General features: G+C 38.8%; 1 protein-coding gene and 3 pseudogenes across 4 annotated transcripts in view; 2 read left to right on the top strand and 2 right to left on the bottom strand.

The window, feature by feature from the left end:
- Positions 1-22028, top strand: part of LOC148721943 (uncharacterized) — a 547091-nt pseudogene that overhangs the window by 454981 nt on the left and 70082 nt on the right. The window lies entirely within an intron of this gene.
- Positions 1649-3648, bottom strand: LOC148721959 (uncharacterized; annotated as a pseudogene).
- LOC148721960 (uncharacterized) lies at positions 3915-5459 on the top strand (annotated as a pseudogene).
- LOC111333306 (uncharacterized) lies at positions 8475-19479 on the bottom strand. Of its 3 annotated transcripts, none has more exons than XM_088735836.1 (6): positions 19352-19479; positions 15464-16309; positions 14940-15044; positions 12911-12982; positions 11166-11465; positions 8475-10757 (listed from the first exon to the last, which is right to left on the bottom strand). In XM_088735836.1, the coding sequence occupies exons 2-6, from the start codon at positions 16173-16175 to the stop codon at positions 10465-10467; spliced, it is 1482 nt and encodes a 493-aa protein (XP_088591962.1). In that variant the 5' UTR covers positions 16176-16309; positions 19352-19479; the 3' UTR covers positions 8475-10464. The 3 variants fall into 3 exon arrangements, with proteins under 3 accessions (XP_088591962.1, XP_088591960.1, XP_088591961.1); XM_088735834.1 differs by having other exon boundaries at positions 12911-12985; XM_088735835.1 differs by lacking the exon at positions 19352-19479 and adding an exon at positions 17727-17822 and having other exon boundaries at positions 12911-12985.

Raw genomic sequence — 22028 nt, forward strand, 5'->3', positions numbered from 1 at the left:
CAAGCACGGTAACCTTTTTTTAATGTTGTATTTTTCGAAATAGACAATGGTAGCTAACATTTAAGGAAAGTTTGAAATAAATTTTTCGATTGTTCGATAACTTTTTTTTTCTAAGGAATCATCTCAATTAAAAATTGCTCCGACCAACAATTGTTTGACTTGCCCTCTGCGGCACAACAGTTAATATAGGTAATCACATAAATTCGAGTGCAATTTGGGATAAATCTGTACGAGTGAATTTTTTCCGAAGGCTAATCAAAGTGCACGAGCCCTTTACTTAGGGCATTTGCAGTTCGCGGTCTTTGAAAAATTTACTCCTTCTGATTTACCGCATTTCCTCTAATAAGCGCCCATGCTCGAATGACCGTCTGTTCCAGATATTATTATCTCCATGTGCCTGCAGAGTTCCTCCATGTGCGTTACCTGTTCCTTTTCATTTTTGTCTTATCGCTTGTTCCTTAGGGAAGGGTTCCGCGGCAGCCTTAAAGAACTTAAAAAAAATATTTTTCTATTTATCATAGACTAATTTCGCAAAAAATTAAACTAAGAAAGAAAGAAGAAAAAACAGCGCATAGGCGGCAAGTGACATCAGTCATATCGTTACTATTGAGGACATAGAAGATACGCCTCTCGGGTCCCGGACGTAGCTTGGAATGAATGTTACGATTGTTATATTTTCCTGTGAAATGCTTGTGCCATACAATAATGATTCTGTTTATTGTTTTGTAGTTGCGGGATTTAGCGGTTAGTCCACTCGTTTTCGATCCAAGTCGGAACACATTTGAGTGCGTCATTCCATATGATGATGATGATGATGACAGGCATGTTGGTGACCTATTAGCAATATTTAGGGGGAAAATTAGGATTTTTTCTCTAAATAGTAGGGATTTTTAGGGAAAAATGGTTGAAAATTAGGGCTTTTTAGGGCATTTTTTTAGTAATGTATCTTATTTTTTTCCCATCCAAACACAAGCATACTTACTCAATTAAAATCGTAATATACAAAGTTTTCAACAAGAGGATGGCCATCCTTAGAATGTGTCTTGAAAAGGCCTTGCGTAAATCCAACATCAATAAAATTTGAAGTGGTATCGTAAACTTAAAACTGTCACCTGAAACCAAACACATTTATTTATTCAATATTAGTACAGGTTCTTCTGTAGTAGGCAGATCATTCATTGTAAATTATACAATGGTACTGATTATCAGGATATCTGCCCTAGTTGATGTAGGGTGTCTGTGTCCCATTGAAGTCATGCAGCTTAGAATGAATCCTTCATATAACATCAGTGCAAGTGTGCACTGAACAAGAACAACATCAATGATTGATAATATGAAATTTTAAACAACATAATGATTCAATTCTGACCATTCAGAAAAACTATGATCAAATAACGAAGAGCAAACTACTAAAAATCATTTAAGCATCGCATCCTAACTGCTAAATTATGAACAGAAGGGCAGTCTAGTGTTTCGGATTATCAATCATTTTCAAGCGTTTGCTGTCTAAAGATGCTCTCCTTTTCTGCCAGTCTTCCATTTCACTCTGTGCAGTTTTCATCTCTTTGTTGGCAATTTCCAATAAGCCCTGAGCTACAACCACTTTGTTCTTAAAATCTTTGGACCAGCTAATCTCTGGTTGGCTTCATTAAACAATGCCTCTGGAGCCTTCAGCTTCGATTGGTTTTCCTCGTGCTGCTTCTGCAGGTCCCTTTTCAGTCTCCTTAAGTTTCCGTTTTCTCTCTTCAAATGCCTTCTCCTCTGCTATTTTCTTATGCTTTTCAGCTTCTTTTCTTCTAACCCTTTCATTCTTCTGAGCTTCTTCTTGTTTTTTCTGCTCTTCCAGTCTTTGTCTGTCTCTATCATTAGCGTTTCTGGTACATGATATGAGCTCCTTGGAAAAGTCCACAACGTGGATCTTCCCGTCTGTACCAGTTACTGCGTCTTTGACTTGTTTGATGCCATTGAGTGACTCATGAGTTAGGAGTGTTCTATTTGCTCCAATTGCCTGCTTGTTGATTGACAGGCTCCTCTCAATATCAGCATCGCCATGGGAAAGGGTAAGCACAGCTTTAATAAGTTTATTTAAATATGGAAACATCTCAGTGCCTGACAATGTTTTCATTTGAATTACTTTGCCCCATTAATGATCGATACGAGTACTTTCACTGTCATGTGTCTTGTACCAGTCTTCTGGAATCTCTTGGTGCCGGTACAGTTTCCATTCATCAACCACTATTGGGACTTGATTACCCTTGAACACTTGAGGTAAGCTCTGTGCTATTCTTCTAAGGCAGTGGTCACCAGCTTCAATCTCTCGCATCTCAGGATGAAGGACAGTCAAGTCCCGAACAATTGTATCTCCAATGGGAAAATGTTTCAGTAGGTAGATGGCACTAGTTTGCAGGAAAGTCCTCATTCCCTTCAGAGAAATTTTGTGGTAGCTAGGCGGCAGTGTACAGGGAATTTTGCGAGTCGGTTTCCCAATTTCCATCCTGCTGTCAGGTAGCTGATGGTCACTTTTCTGCACATCTAACTGAAGTAGCTTCTTTGAATTGTTATCAGCAATTTCAGGTTTCAAAAATCGCAACATAAGCCTTTTCACCAGTTGAAGGCACTCATTATGAAGGATATGGATCAGCAGTTCCTGGCGTTGGAAGGTACTTAAGATTCCATCAAACTACTGGCTTGACAGTGATAAGGAAATGCACTTCTATGAGGGCATCTTTCTCTTGTATCGCTTTGCAAATTCGTCTTTAAGTTTAATTTTTTTCAAGAACACTTCCAGTTCTTTCAGCACTAGCTACCTTTGGAAGTTCCTTTAAGAAATATGAACAGATAGACTCCCAGTTGTCAACTATCCTTGTCAAAGCTGGAATGAGTGTTAACCATCTGGACTGAACGTGACGAGTAAACAGTTGCTCATCAAAGCCAAGGTTAGTTTGTGCTTTGAAATAATCTTCTTTACGAGCTGGATGTGCTTTGAACCAATAGAACAGATCAAGGGCCAGTTGTTCAGTATGCTGACCATACTCAGACAAGGCACGTCTGAAGCTGTTATGCACGACATGAACATTACAAGGCATGAATTTGACAAGACCAGGGAAACCCAATCCCTTCAGGTGCTCATTTAGGGACTTCCGAGTTGTCTTATTCACATTTGGACCATCTGAGCCCGTACTGAGGAACTGTTCTTTATTCAAACCAACCTATTCCAACGTCGAAACTATGGAATCTGTGACAATGTCTCCCTTTGCATGGCCAAAAAACAATGCCTTAAGAAAACGTGTCACAACCTATCTTTTCTCCTCAGACCAAAATCTGATTAGTGAGTCTAACTGCTTCTGGTTTTGCATAGTGACCGTTTCATCGAACTGCAACGTAAATGGGTTGCCTTCTTTCCTCATGGTTTCGTACAGGAGTTCTTGAAAATAAGGTCCCAAACCGTCTGAGATCATGTATGAAACCTCACTGCAACCAAGGGAAAAGTCATTTGTGTAGGGGCAGGGAAACATGAATCGAAACAAGTCAGGCAAATCCTCACAGCTGTTGTAACTGTATTTGCCTACTGCTACTTTCATACACCATGCAGCCTCTGCAACAGTTACTTGGTCATTGTGACTTCTGCCGTTCAGTCCACATGCTCCAGATCTCTCTGAAGTCGAAAAATGTTTCTGGCTTTGCTAAATCGCTGACTTGCTACAGCTTTATGTCGTTTTCCATCAGCATGTGACATAACTTGCTGCAAGCCAGAATTGTCACATTTAAAGGAAGAAGCACGCAATGTGCATGTCACTCTGTATGGTGTTGAATCTTCTTTCAACCACTGTCCAATAAGATGTCCATTACGATCTGTTTTTCCTAACCAGGCTTTCTAAAACTGTGTCTTTCCGTGTGGCGTGATTACAAGTTACATGTGGTTCACAGTATTACTCAACACTCTGAGACAAAACTGCAAGACAGACCAAAGAATGAATATTATAATAAGATTACCTTTTGAATCTGCGCTGTTAACGGCTTCATCAGTGAGAATAAAAAGGTTGAGTAAGTTATGTGGATGCCCTTACATTCATATTAAGGTAAAAACTAAAATAGAGAAGTATTGTTTCAGAACTACAGTTAATGAAAAACTTGTTTGCTGCAGTCTCTGTCAGAGCTTCTACAAAGAGATGTTACTATTTTCAAACTCTTACAGAGAATGAAATAGTATAAGAGTGCTACAAACCTAGTGCTTGAGCATATAGATATGCTCAAGCAAAATGAGCACAACTCACCTCCCTCAAATTATATCATTTGGGAAGAAATCTTAAAGAAAAGCGCACAAAAACAGCTGAAATAGCTTACCAGTCACTGATAGAAGTTGTCGAGACACTTTCAACGACATTGGACATCAGTTATTACCGGAAAGAAAGAAAAATTAGGGATTTAAGGGAAAATTCTAAAGAATTAGGGCTTTTTAGGGATAGCCAAAAAAATTAGGGATTTTTAGGATTTTTAGGGCCACCAACATGCCTGTGATGATGATGATGATGGGAAGGCTTTTTCTAGGCTGAAGAAACTGTTACCCTATTCTTGTTGGATTTTGCTTTATATAAGCCTTGTAATGAGTACTTTTTCATGGGCGATAAAGAAGATGAGAACATGGAACAAAGAGAAAATTTGGAACAAAACTGCAACAGTAATGATTTCATCTGTATAAATCTTTTTGGGGAACTCACTGTAAACATTTGGGCACTTGCAAAAACTACAGATTGTTATGTCGGAGTGCTTTTGGGGCGTACATTGATTGATCTTTTCCGACTAGGAAAATGGTGTGACTACATATACAAGGAAAACGATTTGAATATTTATGCATGCCTTAAGAGTACTTACCCAGGGCTAACCAATGGTCATGGATACTCGACTAGCAAAATCCCTATGTTCTTGTGTTTTTCTTTATCCAGCAGTATTCATGGCATGTCGTCACCTGCTATGGATTTTGCATGGTATAATAACAGAACCATTTTGGGGTTTTACAATTATTTTAGGGGCTGTTATTGCTGTTTGTGCAATTTTTTTTTCCTAGTTTCCGAGTTCTACGATGTTTTTCGCCCACCTCAGTATTATAAAAAATCCGAACTATATGTTGCGGCGCACCTAAGTATGAAGCCTCAGAAGAGTCTGGTGCAGACCAAAACATGTATGTGATTATCATGTCTTGAATTCTTACCCTTGCCGTTCTGTCTGCATTTGTGTTGTTGTTGCTAGTTTTGTTTGCAGTCACACAGGTTTTTCTAAGCAAGAGTTTGATTTCTACATTGGTTCAAAATATTTTGACGTTCGTTGTGACTGCATGGTTTGGATATCTGGGGGTCGAAGGAGGAGTTCACGAGAAAGTATCAGGAGGTGGAGTAGAGGGAGGTATGGGCTTGTTCACTTTGGATCGTACAGGTCCAGTAGCTCAGTCAGTAGTACCCTGAACCCCGGCTTTTAGTGCCTCCCTCCGTGTAGTAATGCCAAATGATTACCGGTCAACTGCAGGGAAACCGGGAAAAATAAAGGGAGAGGATAACCCACGATGGACTATCATCCTATCATTGTCTTAGTCGCTCGATGTTTTAGAAACCAATGATAACCACAGATAGTTAGCTGATTTAAGTTACTCCCTTGTCACTCTCCATTCATTAGGAATCAGGATTCAAAATAGTTGATTTAAAAAAATCTTTATTCGTGTCCTCCTCCTTCAACTCCATCCAACTTTTAAATGGGATATTGAAGAACTTTTATTTTAGCACTAAATCATGATTGTAAACCTGTAGATCAATCACCGCAGAGTTCTCGAGTCACACCCTAACTTTTTTTCCCATCATGTCTGGGGCGTGGGACAGAAAAAAATTCCGTGATTCTCTCTTCCATTCCGTCGCTATTCACTGTTCCACAGCTCCTACAGTGAGGTAGGGCGTTATGGGTACCACTCATTTTAATTTCAAAGTTTAACTACCATAAGATGAAAATCAGATACAATGAATATATGAAGTTCATATATTTTGAACTGCGGTATTAGATACGTATGATGCACGATCCTCGCAGTAGATAGCGCTATTTATGCAATAGCGAAAATCAGACCTGAAACAAATCAGGCCTGTAAGGGATTCGAACCACTGACCTCTGCGATACTAGTGCAGCGCTCTACCAATTGAGCCAACAAGCCAACTGGGAGCAGGCCGTTAAGTTGATTCGTAATAAACCCGTGATGATAAATCAGATACAATGAAGATATGAAGTTCACATATTTTGAACTGCGGTATTAGATACGTATGATGCACGACCCCTCGCAGTAGATAGCGCTATTTATGCAATAGCGAAAATCAGACCTGAAAAAAATCAGGCCTGTACGGGATTCGAACCACTGACTTCTGCGATACTAGTGCAGCGCTCTACCAGTTGAGCCAACAAGCCAACTGGGAGCAGGCCGTTAAGTTGATTTGTAATAAACCCGTGATGATGTATCAGATACAATGAATATATGAAGTTCATATATTTTGAACTGCGGTATTAGATACGTATGATGCACGATCCTCTCAGTAGATAGCGGTATTTATGCAATAGCGAAAATCAGATTGGTAGAGCGCTGCACTAGTATCGCAGAGGTCAGTGGTTCGAATCTCGTACAGGCCTGATTTTTTTCAGGTCTGATTTTCGCTATTGCATAAATAGCGCCATACGCATAAGATGAAAAATTGGCAAAGATTGCCGGTTAAAAATTTCACTGTAAGTTTTATTTTAGGAGTGGGATGAAAAGGAGTGGCACTAAAAACCAAAACTTTCTTACTTTTTAAACTGGCAGAAGATGATATAGTTTACTTGGCAGGCTACTATCTTGAACATACTTATCCGATATAGAGTTTATGTCACATGGTTCAGTAGCATATGTAACCCGGGATCCGGTGGCAATTTTGTGAAAAAAGCAAGCCATCTATTTAGATATGTTAAGGGAACACAGAGGAACATAAAAGTCAAAGGGAACTGTGAATAAGTCGCGGATACATTACGTTTGAATGGGTTTTTAAGATAATCAAATTCCTTTTTACGAAAACATACACTTTTGCATGTAAACATAAGCAGCTAACGAGTAACTCTCGGATAGAGTTGAAACTACTTGGAGTTACTTTGAACTGCATGGGTGATGTTGGGTGAATAGTCAGAATTCACATTTTAGCTATCGATCAGTACAAAATGCAGACTGCAGGCAGAAAATGCAGATCGAGAATTTAACCGTTTCCTGATTCGGAGCTTGAAATATCCGGTTATTAACTCTTTCGTCGAGACAGAGGCAGCAAGGGAGGTGGTTTCCTGGTTTACACAAGAAATGATGTGAAGGTGATGCGTTGGCCCGACCTCAAATCGCCAACAATCGAGTCGCTTTGGATTGAAGTGTGCTCACCGAAATCTCATAGGTTTTTGGTTGGGGTGTTCTACAGTCCACCCACAACCTCAAATCACGCTGTTAACGATTTCATGTCTTCATTTGAAATTGCAGACAAGCTGCAGCTAGGGGCAAGAAAGTGATTATTTTGGGCGATTTGAACTGAAATTTGTTGGCAAAACCAAACATCAGTGGAACGTAAACAGCTTAAGGGACTGCTGAGGTTGGAAAATCTTACTTAGCCTGTACATCAGCCGACACGAATTACTCAGGATTCTCAGACACTTTTGGATGCTATCGCTACAAATGCTCCTCATAACATTTGGAGTCCGGGGTGCTAAGTTTAAGTCTCAGGGATCATGAATTTGTTTCTTGCATACAAAAACTGAATTGGATGAAGGCCCACCTGAGGTTAAAAATTTCGATATCAATTGGTCTGCCGATGACATATCGATTTGTTTACATCTGAGGGAGTGACAAATTTGCATATTCTCACCAAAACAAATATTTACTTCCGGATAGTTAAGAGAGCCGCAACTACTTTCCCAATAGACTTGGAGATAAACGTAAGGTTTGACACAGGCTAGGCATAAACTTCAAAATCTAAAGAGAACTTTTTCAGTGAGGGTTTAAACACGGCAAGCTTCATTTCGTGCGGTATTGTTGACGTTAACAATGGGGGTGATAACTGGGAGTAAAACTGAGAACTATAGAACTTTATATACCAATCTTGCAAAACCAACCGAACGCAGTCTAGAGTGTTCTACTTAAGAGCCACAGACCATGAATATCGAGAATCCGCCGACAGTTACAAATCTTCGAAATTTACATAATTTCTCTTAAAGGACCCTTTTTTAAATATATAAAAGCTGAAAGTTTCTTTTTTGTTTTATTATTCATTATAAAAGTACTGAGAAACTAAATACAGTCGGACCTGTATTAGGCAGTCACCCACTGGGTCTCACACTTGGGTCATTTTGCCACTGACAGATTAAAAGTGCAGTCTATTTCGTTACTGACCTTAATGTACTCTTACTTTTTCCTCAAAAAGTAAAAACCAGGCACTAAGTAAACATTAAGGACTATGCAGTTTTATTGCGTTTACAGTGGCATACTATCTACAAGACTGCTACGACAGCATCTTTCCACTTTGGAAAATTATCACACGTTTATTTTGAACATATTAGCTTCAAAGGTAGACAGGTTAGAATATTGTTCACGTCTTCAAACTCTCCCTATCTTTAGCCACAAAAGTATTTTAAAATAACATGTAAATATATTACATAATTAAAAAATGACAAAAATATATGTATAATAAAAAAACTAAAATCCATGCTACAAACTCTCTAACCTAAGATTATTGAGAAACCTACAGCTCAGTTGATATCACCTAGCGAAACAGCTGAGCCTCAAAATAACGAAGCGTGCATTTCAAAACATTCCCAAGGATATATAGTTTAGCGCGTCGAAAAATGTTTTTGAGAAGAACACCCGCGAAGGTCTACCGAATCCTTAAAGGGAATTTCCACTCTTTTTACAAATAACGCTTAAAATGTTCTAGATGTACATCTTAATAGATATGGCATAAGCATTTGTCTTGCCAAGCGATCCGATTTTTTATCGTTTTCCAAAGGGCCTAACATGAACTTCGAATTTCCCGCGGCCGCCATCTTGAATGGTGCGCAACGCACTCTAGGCTGATGACGTGCAACGGTTGCTCGGTGCGCTAGCGTTGTGTTTTACTCTTGTTGATGCTATATTGCTTTCGTCTGAAAAAAGAAAACTATGGTGAATATGTCACAGATCTCCATCAGTTGAAGCCATAAGCACCATGAAGTGTTCGATCGGCGGTCGACATTTTCAGAATTAAAACCTCACGCTTCTCCCTATTCTTCACAGTTTACTTCACTTTCCTGTCTCTCCTCACTTGAAGAGTGCTCCGGCTCTAGCTCCCCTGATGGAGGAGATCTGGGACACATTCCCTAATATTTTCGACAGACGACAGCGATATAGCATCAACAAGAAAGAGGCGCTCTTTGTTTCTATTGGCGGTTGGCATGTCCACTGTTTTCAGAGCGTTGACATAACTTGATATGTGGTAACCCAAAGCCGAGAATTGCTGACAAAACTTTTGACGCAAAAAAGACGGATTGCTTTTAAGGGTGGTACGAAGCCTTCTAAGATACCAACCTAAAAAACATTGTGCGGGGTAAATCAATCTCCCGCTATGAACTCCGACAAAACGCGTATCGGTTAAATTTCGATGGTAAACTTAAAAGAAAGATTGCAAGTGCACCAATAGGAATACCAAAAAATTGGATTGAATTGTTGAGAAGTTGTATTAGTACGGTAGGATTTGACACCCGATTAATTCTCTCAAAGGAACATGTCCGTTCGAACTGTTGCGTCTCAGTTGGTTACGATTTGGTCAAGCTAATACGAAAACATTTTCGCCAAAAAGCACATTTCGTAGCCTCTCCACTGATAAACAATTAATGTTGGTTGCGTCTCAAATAGTGCGGTAACAATTTCTTACGCGAACTGAAGTCTCGTCCGGTCAAGCAAAGTGTCCTGTCACGCATTCGAATAATAAATACTATCATCTATATACATTGATGTCACCTTTTAAACAGCACCAAGTAATGTCGCAGTTACAGGTTTGCATTTTATGGCTAAAAGGCGCAACTCTTTTTTCATACAGGTGACCCATTGATTTCTTCACGACCGTAATGGACAGTTCACTTCGCAAATTACAGATTTTCATTTCGTATCGTTTTTTCTCTCAAATTACAGTAGGGCCAAATAGGAGACAACTTACAGATCTGACCCACATAGTTCGGCCTCTTTGTCAGGATTACTTGGATAAGCGTGTCACTACGTGTGTTTTCCCTCGGAAAAATGAATTATATCGAGAATGTTCCTAACATCAGCTAATTATGACGTATTGAAGGAAACTAAATAATAACCGTAACAAGGTTGACTGATTGTTACTAGTATGAATTCCTCTTCTAATTTCCCATGTGGGCTTAAAAGCTCGGTGCCCAAAGACATTTTGTCACTCAAATGACGCAATAGTCTTCCACAACATCATCCAGCATGACAGTGCGATCATACAAAGCTTGTGCGAGGACATCGTAAGTGGCTTTAGCCCCATTTGACTGCATCCATTTCTGTAGTATCTTAAAGGACTGCTCATTGGTGTCATTCGCATTATCTTCCATTATTGCCTCTAAATTCTCATCTCCTAACCCAAGGGCTCTCCCTAATCTTCTACGTTTACTCGCAACTCTACGGGAAATATCCCGATGGTCTTCTTCGCTAATACGTAGCTTCTTCAGGTTTAAATCTGTGGCTTCAAATAAATAGACAGAAACAAACAAGGAAGTAAGTACAAGTAAACATAAACTGTGCATGGTATCATGGAAACAAACTTTAATGGGGGCTTTAAGGATAATATGGGACTTCGGTGACAGAAGAAAGAAGTCTTTCCCATAGTACTTAAAATCGTCTCTCGCATGGCGATTGGTTCTCACCCATTGGTGGAAAAAGTCCCTATATCAGCTATCTTAATTCTAAAATAAAGGGCGTTTTCTCTGGCAAGGCAACTATGAAAGGGATATCTTTTCCTGATTGGGGTCAAGGTTTGGAACCTACAGCAAGAAATGTTAACCCTCAGTTGTCCGATGGCTTAACAGTAAGACAAAAAAGCAGAGTTTTGTAGTTATTGCCTGAATGACTCAAGAATTATCTAGAAACTTACGCGGTTGCCTTGGTCCTTTTGTGGGCGGATCACTTCCCTCGAGACAGTACTGTTCAAAAAGGTCTGTCCGATTATGCTTTTTTAAGGTATTGGCAAGAGTGACATAAGCACCATCACGTTCTCTCCAGGCTTTAAGCATACAATACCACCTTTCGTATTCCCCACCATGGTCACTTCCAAAACACTTTAATTCTCCTTCACTAAGGTTTAAACATCTCCCAAAGTTTTTCCAGCTACCTTCGTTTCCAATATCCCATGCCAGGTAGGGTAGATTATCTTTTGGAATTTTGCCACTTTTAACTTTAAAAAAATGAGAGAAAAAATCAAAATGAATTTAAATGGAGATATTGACAAGCACATCTTCTTTAATCCCCTCATAAATTCTTATTCTGATTCCTTTCATGACTCTCTTGCGTTTTAAGTTATACCCAGTAGTACTTTCGTTAAACATTGAAGTTGTCCCTCAGTATCGTGTTGATTAAATGGACCATTTGATTGAGGCCTTGAGCTTCTGTAACTCTGGCCTAAGGTGATTCCTCAGTATTGCACTGCGCATCCTGTACAGCGTATAAAAATCACGTAAGCAGGCGAATAGGCGCGCGCGCATTCCAAGAACACGGTGTTGTTTTTCAATCAACGAGCCAGAAAAAGAGTTGCGATGGTCTTTAGCACTTGAACGAGCACGGTGACTTACATTTTTCATTTCAACAGGTCCATTTATCCATTCCAAATTCCATCTCTTTTTACACATAGTACCGGAAAGCTGTTTATCATTTTTGCAGTCAAACTAAGTGAAGCGTACCCCACAGGATTACATTAATGATTTGATTATTTGAATATTGAAAACGCTAATCGTTTCAGAAGCGCAATAACGAATTGAATATTTGAACATGGAACCCGCTAACCGTTTCAAGAATGCAATAATGGATTGATTATTTGAATATTGAACCCGATAGCCGTAGTCGTTTTGAAAAGGCGCGGATCATTGTTCAAATCAGAAGTCCATTTCTGATTGGATTATGCGAACACGTGATGATGGATCGGAACTATTTCGACATGGCGTCAGACTTGGCGGGAAAGGTGAGTTCGAGTGTTGTGTGGTACTTCTTGTAAATGTTGTAAATGGAATGTTATCGAGAGCTTTTTCGCCTATTTACATCTTGACGAACTTATAGAAATTCTTGTGCGTATTCATGGTCGAAAAGAATAGTTTACGGGCGAAGCCATCACAAGACTTTTTTTTATTTCGTTCCTGTTTGCGATCGGCTGTTTTCGCAGTGTTTTTACAGTGCAGTTCGTTCATTTTCAGGATTCCTCGTCAAATAGAAGTCTTGTTGGACTTCAGAGATGGACTTCTAATTTGAACAATGATCCGCGCCTTTTCAAACGGATACGGCTATCGGGTTCAATATTCAAATAATCAATCCATTATTGCATTCGTGAAACGGCTAGCGGGTTCAATAATCAAATAATCAATTCATTATTGCATTCTTGAAACGACTGGCGAGTTCAATATCCAAATGATCAATTCATTAATGTAATCTTGACGGGTACGCTTCACTTAGTTTGACTGTAAGAATACTAAATATAAGCATCTACCATCATGAAAGATTCACTCTAACACAATTACCCAACTCCATCCTTGATTTTAACCAACAACTCATTTCCCTCTAAACTAAGAACAATACATGCCTGGACCTAGTCATGTGAGATTTATGAACTGTATACACAAGGTGTATTCTTACTTTCTTGAGAAAGCTCCAAAGCAGTGGACTGGTCTGTAGAGTCTGTACTGGAGGATGCCTGTGTGTGCTGACCTTCTATGGAATAAAGATAGTTTTGAGTTATTTGCAAAACACTAAAAACAAATTAATGAATATATAGGGGGTGTGGAAGCTGAGAAACACTGTCACGAATGCAAAGACTGCATGTGGTTACTGGTATAGCACAATTTTTGTAGCATTGAAAAGAACTAGAGGTTGTATAATTACACTAGAAGGTAGTATATGAGAACGATTCTTCGCAGTAAAGCACTATTTGAGCAATAGTGAAAATCAGACCTGAAAAAAATTTCAGGCCTGTACGGGATTCGAACCACTGACCTCTGCGATACTAGTGCAGCGCTCTACCAATTGAGCTAACAAGCCAAATGGGAGCAGGCCATCAAATTAATTCGATATAACCCCGTAGATGATAAATCAAACAACAACAAACATATGAAACATATGTGTGAACTGCGGTTATGAGACGTATATGAGAACGATTCTTCGCAGTAAAGCACTATTTGAGCAATAGTGAAAATCAGACCTGAAAAAAATTTCAGGCCTGTACGGGATTCGAACCACTGACCTCTGCGATACTAGTGCAGCGCTCTACCAATTGAGCTAACAAGCCAACTGGGAGCAGGCCATCAAATTAATTCGATATAAACCCGTAGATGATAAATCAAACAACAACAAACATATGAAACATATGTGTGAACTGCGGTTATGAGACGTATATGAGAACGATTCTTCGCAGTAAAGCACTATTTGAGCAATAGTGAAAATCAGACCTGAAAAAAATTTCAGGCCAGTACGGGATTCGAACCACTTGTTAGCTCAATTGGTAGAGCGCTGCACTAGTATCGCAGAGGTCAGTGGTTCGAATCCCGTACAGGCCTGAAATTTTTTTCAGGTCTGATTTTCACTATTGCTCAAATAGTGCTTTACTGCGAAGAATCGTTCTCATATACGTCTCATAACCGCAGTTCACACATATGTTTCATATGTTTGTTGTTACTAGAAGGTAGTGTTGCAAAATATTTGTCTCACAAGCAAAACAGAAAACCTGCCGCATCCCACATATTTATGGGTACCCTGTCTCACAGGAGAAAGATGATTCAAGAATATATTGTCTGCTTGACATTCAACCAATAATGGTATGGTAGCAAATAATAATAATAATTACAAAGACATCAATGATTACAATAGTACTATAACAATAATTTTAAGGGACTAGCTCAAAAGCCTCATGGTTCCGTTCCCCGATTACCCTGGGCTCCAACAATGATTACCTAATGCCTCTTTTAATTTCAATTGTTAACTGGAAGATTTTTTTTTATTTTATTGCAATTCCATTTTGGAGACTTCCCTTTTAGGATATTCTTCTTGTGTCTTAAGATATTCTGCCATTCTGCCAGTCCACCTTTCCTCTGTTCCATCATTCTGTTCAATAACTCTAAGTATCGTATTTTGCAGCTTGCTCGCATCCCAAATTTAGTTGTTTTTTTTTCCGCAGAAGTCACTGATTACTCTGGTTTTCCAAAGGAAAAGCCCAAATTGAAAATTCTGAATCATGCAGTTAAGTCCATAACACACTTGCACAACACTTTGACTCTGATGCATGTGCGACATTCTGACTAATGATAGGAGGAGATCATTTTTTGTAGTGCAAAATCAGCACAGATACTGTGTATAATACACTTAAACTGCATACAAAATATGCACATGGCAGTTGTGGTAGACCCACACTAAAAGATTACGAGCGTTTTTGGAATGGGTTGGTCTGTGAACTTTATGAGAGACCTCTTTACGAGTGAACATTTATGAGTGACCCTTTTATTGAGAAACATGCTATATCAACTGAACAATCAAAATAATTTTAATTCAGAGAAGCATAAATGCAAACCTCATTGTGTATGTAGCCCTGATTGTGAACCAAGCAGAATACCAATATTAAGTTTGAAAAGTTTAACTTTATTTATCCATGATTACATGTACATATAATTATTACCTAGACCATCAACTGCTTCTTGTTCAAGAGTTGCAACAGCAACAAGTGGTGTGTGTCGAAGTGGCTGTCCTTCCTCGGATGGATTGTTCCATTGAGAAACACTTCCTTAATTAAAGGTGAAAGAAATGGAAATTAATCTTTGGGGCCTCTTCAACAACTTGGTAAGACTTGAGATATGGACTAGCATCTGAAATCTGCATGTCCTCAGTCAAACAAGACTCTACCCAAATGAAAACCCTGGTAAAAGATGAGGAGCTTGTAAATGGTTGATCTTTTTTTAATCATTTGAAGGTTATTAAATGGACTGCAAGTAATCCCTTTCCACACCTGATTTCTCAATCTTAAAAAAGTAATAATATAAGTAGAAAGTGTCATTATTAATATTGAAAGACAACAATAAAAAACAAGGTAGTTTGGTTACAATTTCAACTTAGTTGATATAACCAAATTACCTTGTTACCCCCACCAATGCAGCACCATGGTTTCTTTAGAAACTTACCCCTTTAACAATAAAAAACAATTACCTTGAGCAGGTAGTGGAAAGAAAACTGGCTGGACAGTTTTCGTGTCATCATCAGAGAAGGTCAGGGCTCCAGCAATTATTAATCCCCCGCCATCATTCTTAACGATGGCAGCACCATAGGGCTTACGATCTCCTCTGCGAGTTACCTCAGTGAAACTTTTGTAAGGGCTTTCATTTTCTTCAGCGAGTACATACTGGCTTTGTAATGGTTCTCCAAGCTTGAGCGATTTCACTGAAAATTGTGAGTCACCTGCATCATCTACATAAAGGCAGCGCAAGTCATTCTCTTTGGGTGTCAGTTCTTCATTGGTGACATCAAACAGTCTATCAAATAAACTATCACCCTTCTTGCATTTCTCAGAAGGATCAATTTGAATTACAACCAAACCATAATTTCGACTGACTTTGTCTGCTTTAGTAATGTCTTTCAATTTAATTGTCTTCAAGGCATTTGGATCCACCTTTTTAAAGTCTAAGTAGTACTTATCAATGTTACACTCAACAGGAAAGATTTTATCACTTGATATGAGACACCGAGGGTAAGGGAAACCAGGAACAATAGCAAAATTCCTAACCAAAAATCCACAGCCAAGAGTTTCGGATATTCCATCATTCTCTTCAGTTCTTCTGATCCGACACACTCCAACTTCACCTAATCTCTCCTTGATTTGCTCCTGTTTCTGCTGTCTATGAGTTTTGTGTGGCTTTATCATCTTTGCAAGGAGGCAGTAATTAGTCTTCACTTGTTCAGTGCAAAATTCCACTCATTCCTATTTTCTGGCAATTCACTTTGTCCCTTCACCTTATCAATTAGTACAATCCATATGAAGCTCAGGACAAACCATTCCTGAAATATTAAGGGGAAGGTTAAGCCCAATCACAGAGTTCCATGGTTTGGATTATAAGGACAAGGGTGGGTGCCACATAGAAACTCTTGACACATGCTATATTTATGTATCTAATTAGAATTCAAAAAGCTTGTCATGCTGTTAGTTTAAACACTTATCTTGTATTTCATACAAGATGTTATGTACAGTACTGTTAATTTGGGACAACAAAACCTATGTCCTCTCTTAGGCCCAGTTCAGACGCTGCACTTCAGCCAAGCTGAATTGAATTAAACGAATTAAGTTCATGTGAAGTATGGCATCTGATTCAATTCAGAAAGGCTGATTTAATTTACATCAGCTCGGTCAATTAATCCTGCTTGACTCAGCCGCAAAGAATGGCTGTAGACTGACTTTGCTTCAGACACCATACTTCAAATGAGCCGAAACAAATGCATAAATTATTTAAATGTATTTTTCCTGCCATTTTTACATGTGAGCATGTGCAATGGAGTGATGAAGAAGAAAAATGGCACCTTGAAGAGCTAAAGTAAACGATATTGACAGATATTGAATGAGCACGCTATTCTACACCTTTCAAACTAACACTGATTCGTTGCTCTGTCGGTTCTTAGGGCATTATGTAGTTGTCCTCTGCATCAGCAACATCCTCTTCCACCTCTTTTGTGTATCCCTTGCAACAAGCAATGCTTTAATTAACATATTAATCTTTTTTTTTTCAAAAATTGAACATTTATTGCACATTGGAATTTCACATTTCAAGCAAGTATAATTGGCCAAAATATTTACTGATCAACTGCCATACTTTATTCAGGTACTTCTTCATAGAGGCAACCAAAAAAAATACTTAAAACTTGTTTACAACAACCATGCCATACAAATAACTTTTGTTCTTTATATAACACTTATCAAATTTGTTACTCTGAACTGCACTGGCCCTGGCCACAAATTTTCTGCGGTTCATTAATTTCGGCTGAAATAAGTTTGGCGTCTGAGTCAATTCAGCCAGATTAAATGATTTGGGTCGGCCTTAAGTTGAATTCGATTCGGCTTGGCTGAAGTAAGGCATCTGAACTGGGCCTTAAACCACTTTGTTCTTATCTTTTGTTAAGAGAATGTAATATTGACATAATTGTAACATTTTCCCCTTTTTGTTTACCATGCCTGCTAACATTGATGTACATCATCACAAATGAACATATAAATGATTCAAAACCAATACAAATTCCCATATCTCAAGTACATTTAAGACTACAAAATATCTATGTGCATTGTTAGTATGGAATAAATCAGTGTCTGAATCTTCCAAGAAAGCAATGCAAACTGATAATGGTAATATATTTATCTGTCTTTTGTTACAAAACATGATGCTATCCAAGTGTGTCATATATGAACTTTGTAATGGGCCTTGCTCACCATAGAGTCTCTGTAGGTACAGCATCAGAGCATGGATCGGAAAGTCTGGGGTTTGATCCCTCATTGGCACTCAGAATTTTTTCTTTGATTAATTGGCTGAACATGTATTGTAAAATAAGCCATTAACAATGATCAAAATTTAAAGACTTGATGATTCCCTTGTGAGAACTCAATCATTTTTGGGAGGGCAGGAATTTAGTATTAGGTTCATTTTGGTAACTTGAAACTTGACCTGACCAAATACACTCAATGAACAACAAGTGAAACCCTGCATGTAGTTAGGTTCAAGCTTAATTTTTCTTAATTGATTGGACTCCACTTCTACATGTACTTTGGGATAATTTCCCTTCATTCTCTAGGATTGCAGCATAAAGAAAACTATTAGATAAAACATTCTCTAAGATTGCAGCATAAAGAAACTATTAGATACACAAGAGGTCAAAGGAGAATTCAACATGTTGCCTTACACTACCAGGCTAGTACATTTGCAGTTGCCGCGTAATTCACCAAGACTAAGCGAAAAAGTGCAAAAAAAGCCTATAAAAAAATTTAACTGGGAGATAACCTTCAAGCCAAGCCGTGGCGGATGATTCCATTAACAAGAGCTTTCCTGGCACCAAACTGCTGGCATTGACATTATTCACAAGCAGTAATTAATATTATAAATTTCCACATAATTATTATCAAACTCTTAAAATTAGTATTGGAACCATCAGTTTTCTTTTGTGACAGTTATTTGCTGTAGTGATTATACTCAACTTAATGAATCTACTTCTATCAGAGCTTGAAGGGAATACTTATAATACCATTTGAAATAAACGATATAATAGGAGTTGGTGTCGCTTATTAACAGAGAATTCCAACTTTTCCCACCAATTCAGTTTTAAAGGGCTTTTGTGAAACAACAACAGAGCCTGAGTTACTTTACTTTACTTTAATCATTTTCTCAAAAAACTTAACACGTGTACAAAGTTAGGGGAAGGCAAAGAAACAGGAACAGGTTCCCCTTTGCAAAAGGCCACCAAAAAAGAAAAACACTACACATACCTATATATATTTATAATGATATAGTTATAATAATGATAATAATAATAATAATAAATTAGGTTAATTCAGTGTCTAACTGGTATAAATAAGCCTTACAAAGACTTTTAAAATCAGAAAGAGACTCAGAATTTCTGACATGCATAGGTAAACAATTCCAGGCTTTAACTGTTCTATGGAAATAGGAATATTTTAGCATGTTTGTTCTCGCATATTGAGTTTTAAGTGACAAATCAGCGTTTCTTAGTTCATATGCTGCATTCTTTCTGGAAATAATAAAACTAGATAAGTTAATAATTAAGAGTCCCTTTAAACATTTGTAAAAGAAGATCAAGTCAACAAAAGAACGTAACAAATGCCAGAAGTCGGGTTAAGAGACCCAGGAAAACTGATGATCTCCATAAAGTAGGACTTGATCGATATCTTGGCACCTCCATTCGCGAATCGCCAAAAATATGCTCCCATAGCAGAGCAGCCAAACACATAAATGTCTAGTCTTCCTCGAGAGTCATCGCTAAACCGTTTATGACCTTGATGAATACTTCCACAAGCAATTAAAGAGATCTATATTAAAAACTCACCTCGTTTAGCGTGTCCTTGATTTCTTGCAGAGCGGGACATCTGTACACAGTTTTATCGCTTGTAATCGTTCGATATTTCCGCGTGCATATTACGTGATGTCATCACAAGTACCCCGGATATAAAAAACGCAATCGACTACGCATGGGCAAATCTTACATCCGACAAATGGAAAGGGCACTCCGAAATCCGTCAGAGGGAGGTCATCTCGGGCAGATTTCCGATTATGAAATCCGAGCTCCCCCGATGTTGTCTTCGTTATGAAGGCCCTATTTAGCATTTTAGACCCGCAAAACAGAGTAGAAACGAACACATACTTCATGTTCGCTCATGAATTCGAATTAGCCCTAAGATATTTGCCTTTTTTTCATTGCTTACCTATTTTACAAACTCCACAATATTTTTGCGATGACTCCTTTTCACGGATGTCCGATTACAACTATAACAGGGGAAGCGCACTTCGAAATCCGTCAGAGGGAGGTCATCTCGGGAAGATCTTCGATTACGAAATCCGAGCTCCCCCAACGTTGTCTTCGTGATGAAGGTCCTATTTAGCATTTTAGACCCGCAATAGACAGTAGAAAGGAACACGTACTTCGTTTTTGGTTCTGACTTCGTATTTGCGTTAAGATATTTGCACTTTTTTTCGTTGCTAACCTATATTACAGATGCCTCCTTTTGACGGATGGCCGATCACAACTACAACATAGTGACACCTCCACGAAATCTGTCAAAAGGAGGATGTTAAAACACCGGAAATGATGTTTTGAATACGAACTATCTTCGCACGAAATAAGGCATTGTGAACAGAAAAACCTATCGCTATCTGAAATATATGAAGTTCAAAATAAATGAATAGCAATAGTTCAAAATATATGAACTTCATATATTTCATTGTATCTGATTTATCACTTTCACGGGTTTATTACGAATCAACTTAACGGCCTGCTCCCAGTTGGCTTGTTAGCTCAATTGGTAGAGCGCTGCACTAGTATCGCAGAGGTCAGTGGTTCGAATCCCGTACAGGTCTGATTTTTTTTCAGGTCTGATTTTCGCTATTGCTTAAATAGCGCTATCTACTGCGAGGATCGTGCACCATATGTATCTAATACCGCAGTTCAAAATATATGAAGTTCATATATTTCATTGTATCTGCTACATGTTCAATTAATGGTTATTTTTCTCTTCTTAATTAAGGGCTCCTTCGCAGTTTCGACAACGCCAGTTTGCATTTGAACCTTCCGAAATAGTTGTTGAAATGCATTTCCTGTGAAAAAACTCCTTGTAGCTACAACATTTCACACAACGAGGAGACTTCGAGTCTGACTCTTCCCTCGGCATTCTACACTCGCACATTACCGAGACCTCTTGAACAAAAAGTGGCCTCCCGTCTCGACACTCGGGTAACTTTAGAGAGGGGAAAGGGGTCGAATGACCCACTCTCCAGGCCCTTTTAAAAATGTTGTCTTATCAGCTTCCTGTCGAATGTCAGATTAGAATGATTGAGGCCATGCAGTAGCGACACCAGAAAAGCAATAGCATAAACTCTACAGTCATCGTAATTGTTCTGCTGTTGCACAATTGGTACAATGACCTTAAAACTAGTTCCTTCCTCGTATATAATTGATGCAATCTGTTCCTGCACCAGGGCTGCAATTTTTCCTGAAAACAGGCTGTCGTTCAGATAAACTACCAAAGGAGTGTAGCATCCTACAGTAGACACCAACACCCAGTGATGGCTGCCAGTATTCAAGATTTGTGAGAATTGGCCTTTCTGAACAGAAAAATTAAAAATCGGCTCCAAAGTTGTATTTTCCAATCCTCTTGCGTGTGGGAAATGCTCCCTCAGAACAGACTGGGCTGCACCCACAATATGGTCGGTGAGCCAGTCCTTGTAAAATTGGTTGACAGGCCTACGCGACTCCCCAGCACGTGTTTAGAGGGCGATCCGCCTTTGGGCGACCGTCCTCTTTTTTAAGATACGAGAAGCGGATTTTTGTATGTTTCGTTCAGTAGTGGTTGTGTTTCTATTAAATGCCAGTGTCTAACGAGAATTTGCTTTAGGTTTGGCACTGATAGTTGGTATTGTGTAACAAGAGGCAAGATTCGTTGGTTCGTCTTTCAAGTTGTCACTGTTCAAGAGCTAATTTCCTGTTTTTTAATTTACTTCTTAGAAGGTTGTGCTAATTAGGTCCTCTGGGTAGCCTCTCTTTAGCAAATGCGCTTCATTTGTAATTTTCTCCTCGAATATTGTTTGAGAGGAGTTTGTTCTTAGAAGTCTAAGGGTCTCCCCTTTTATGAGGTCTTTTTTTAATTCTTTCTGGGTGACAGGAACTCTAGTGTGTATACTGAAATGTCCCAGTTTATTTTAAAATGAGTACGCGCATCAGGGATTGCGTCTAGTTCTTACAGTGAGCTCTCATCTACCGCTCACCATCCCCCTGAGTGCCTTTAGATCAAATCCCCCTACTTTATTCAAATGTCTACCAAGAAACATCAAGCCCAGGATATTACATGACGGAAAAATACAATCGTATTTGACGCAAAGATTGACGTCTCACCTGTGTTTCCCAAAACCTTTGTCAGTTGACTTGATACAACAGAATTTGGTGACGGTAGCAGTTTCATACTCTCGAAGAATGAACTCTGCTGACCTGACATCCTTCACCAGACCTGACC

This window comes from Stylophora pistillata, chromosome 10 (assembly GCF_964205215.1).
Source record: "Stylophora pistillata chromosome 10, jaStyPist1.2, whole genome shotgun sequence".
NCBI classification, from domain to species: Eukaryota; Metazoa; Cnidaria; class Anthozoa; order Scleractinia; family Pocilloporidae; genus Stylophora; species Stylophora pistillata.

Excerpts from the sequence above, each read along its gene's own strand:
- LOC111333306 (XM_088735834.1), bottom strand. The coding sequence starts at position 16,175 with ATGATAAAGCCACACAAAACTCATAGACAGCAGAAACAGGAGCAAATC. Across the intron at positions 15,045-15,463 it reads CTTTCCACTACCTGCTCAAG|GAAGTGTTTCTCAATGGAAC; the intron begins GTAATTGTTTTT and ends CCTTTAATTAAG. Across the intron at positions 12,986-14,939 it reads AGAAGCAGTTGATGGTCTAG|AAGGTCAGCACACACAGGCA; the intron begins GTAATAATTATA and ends TTTATTCCATAG.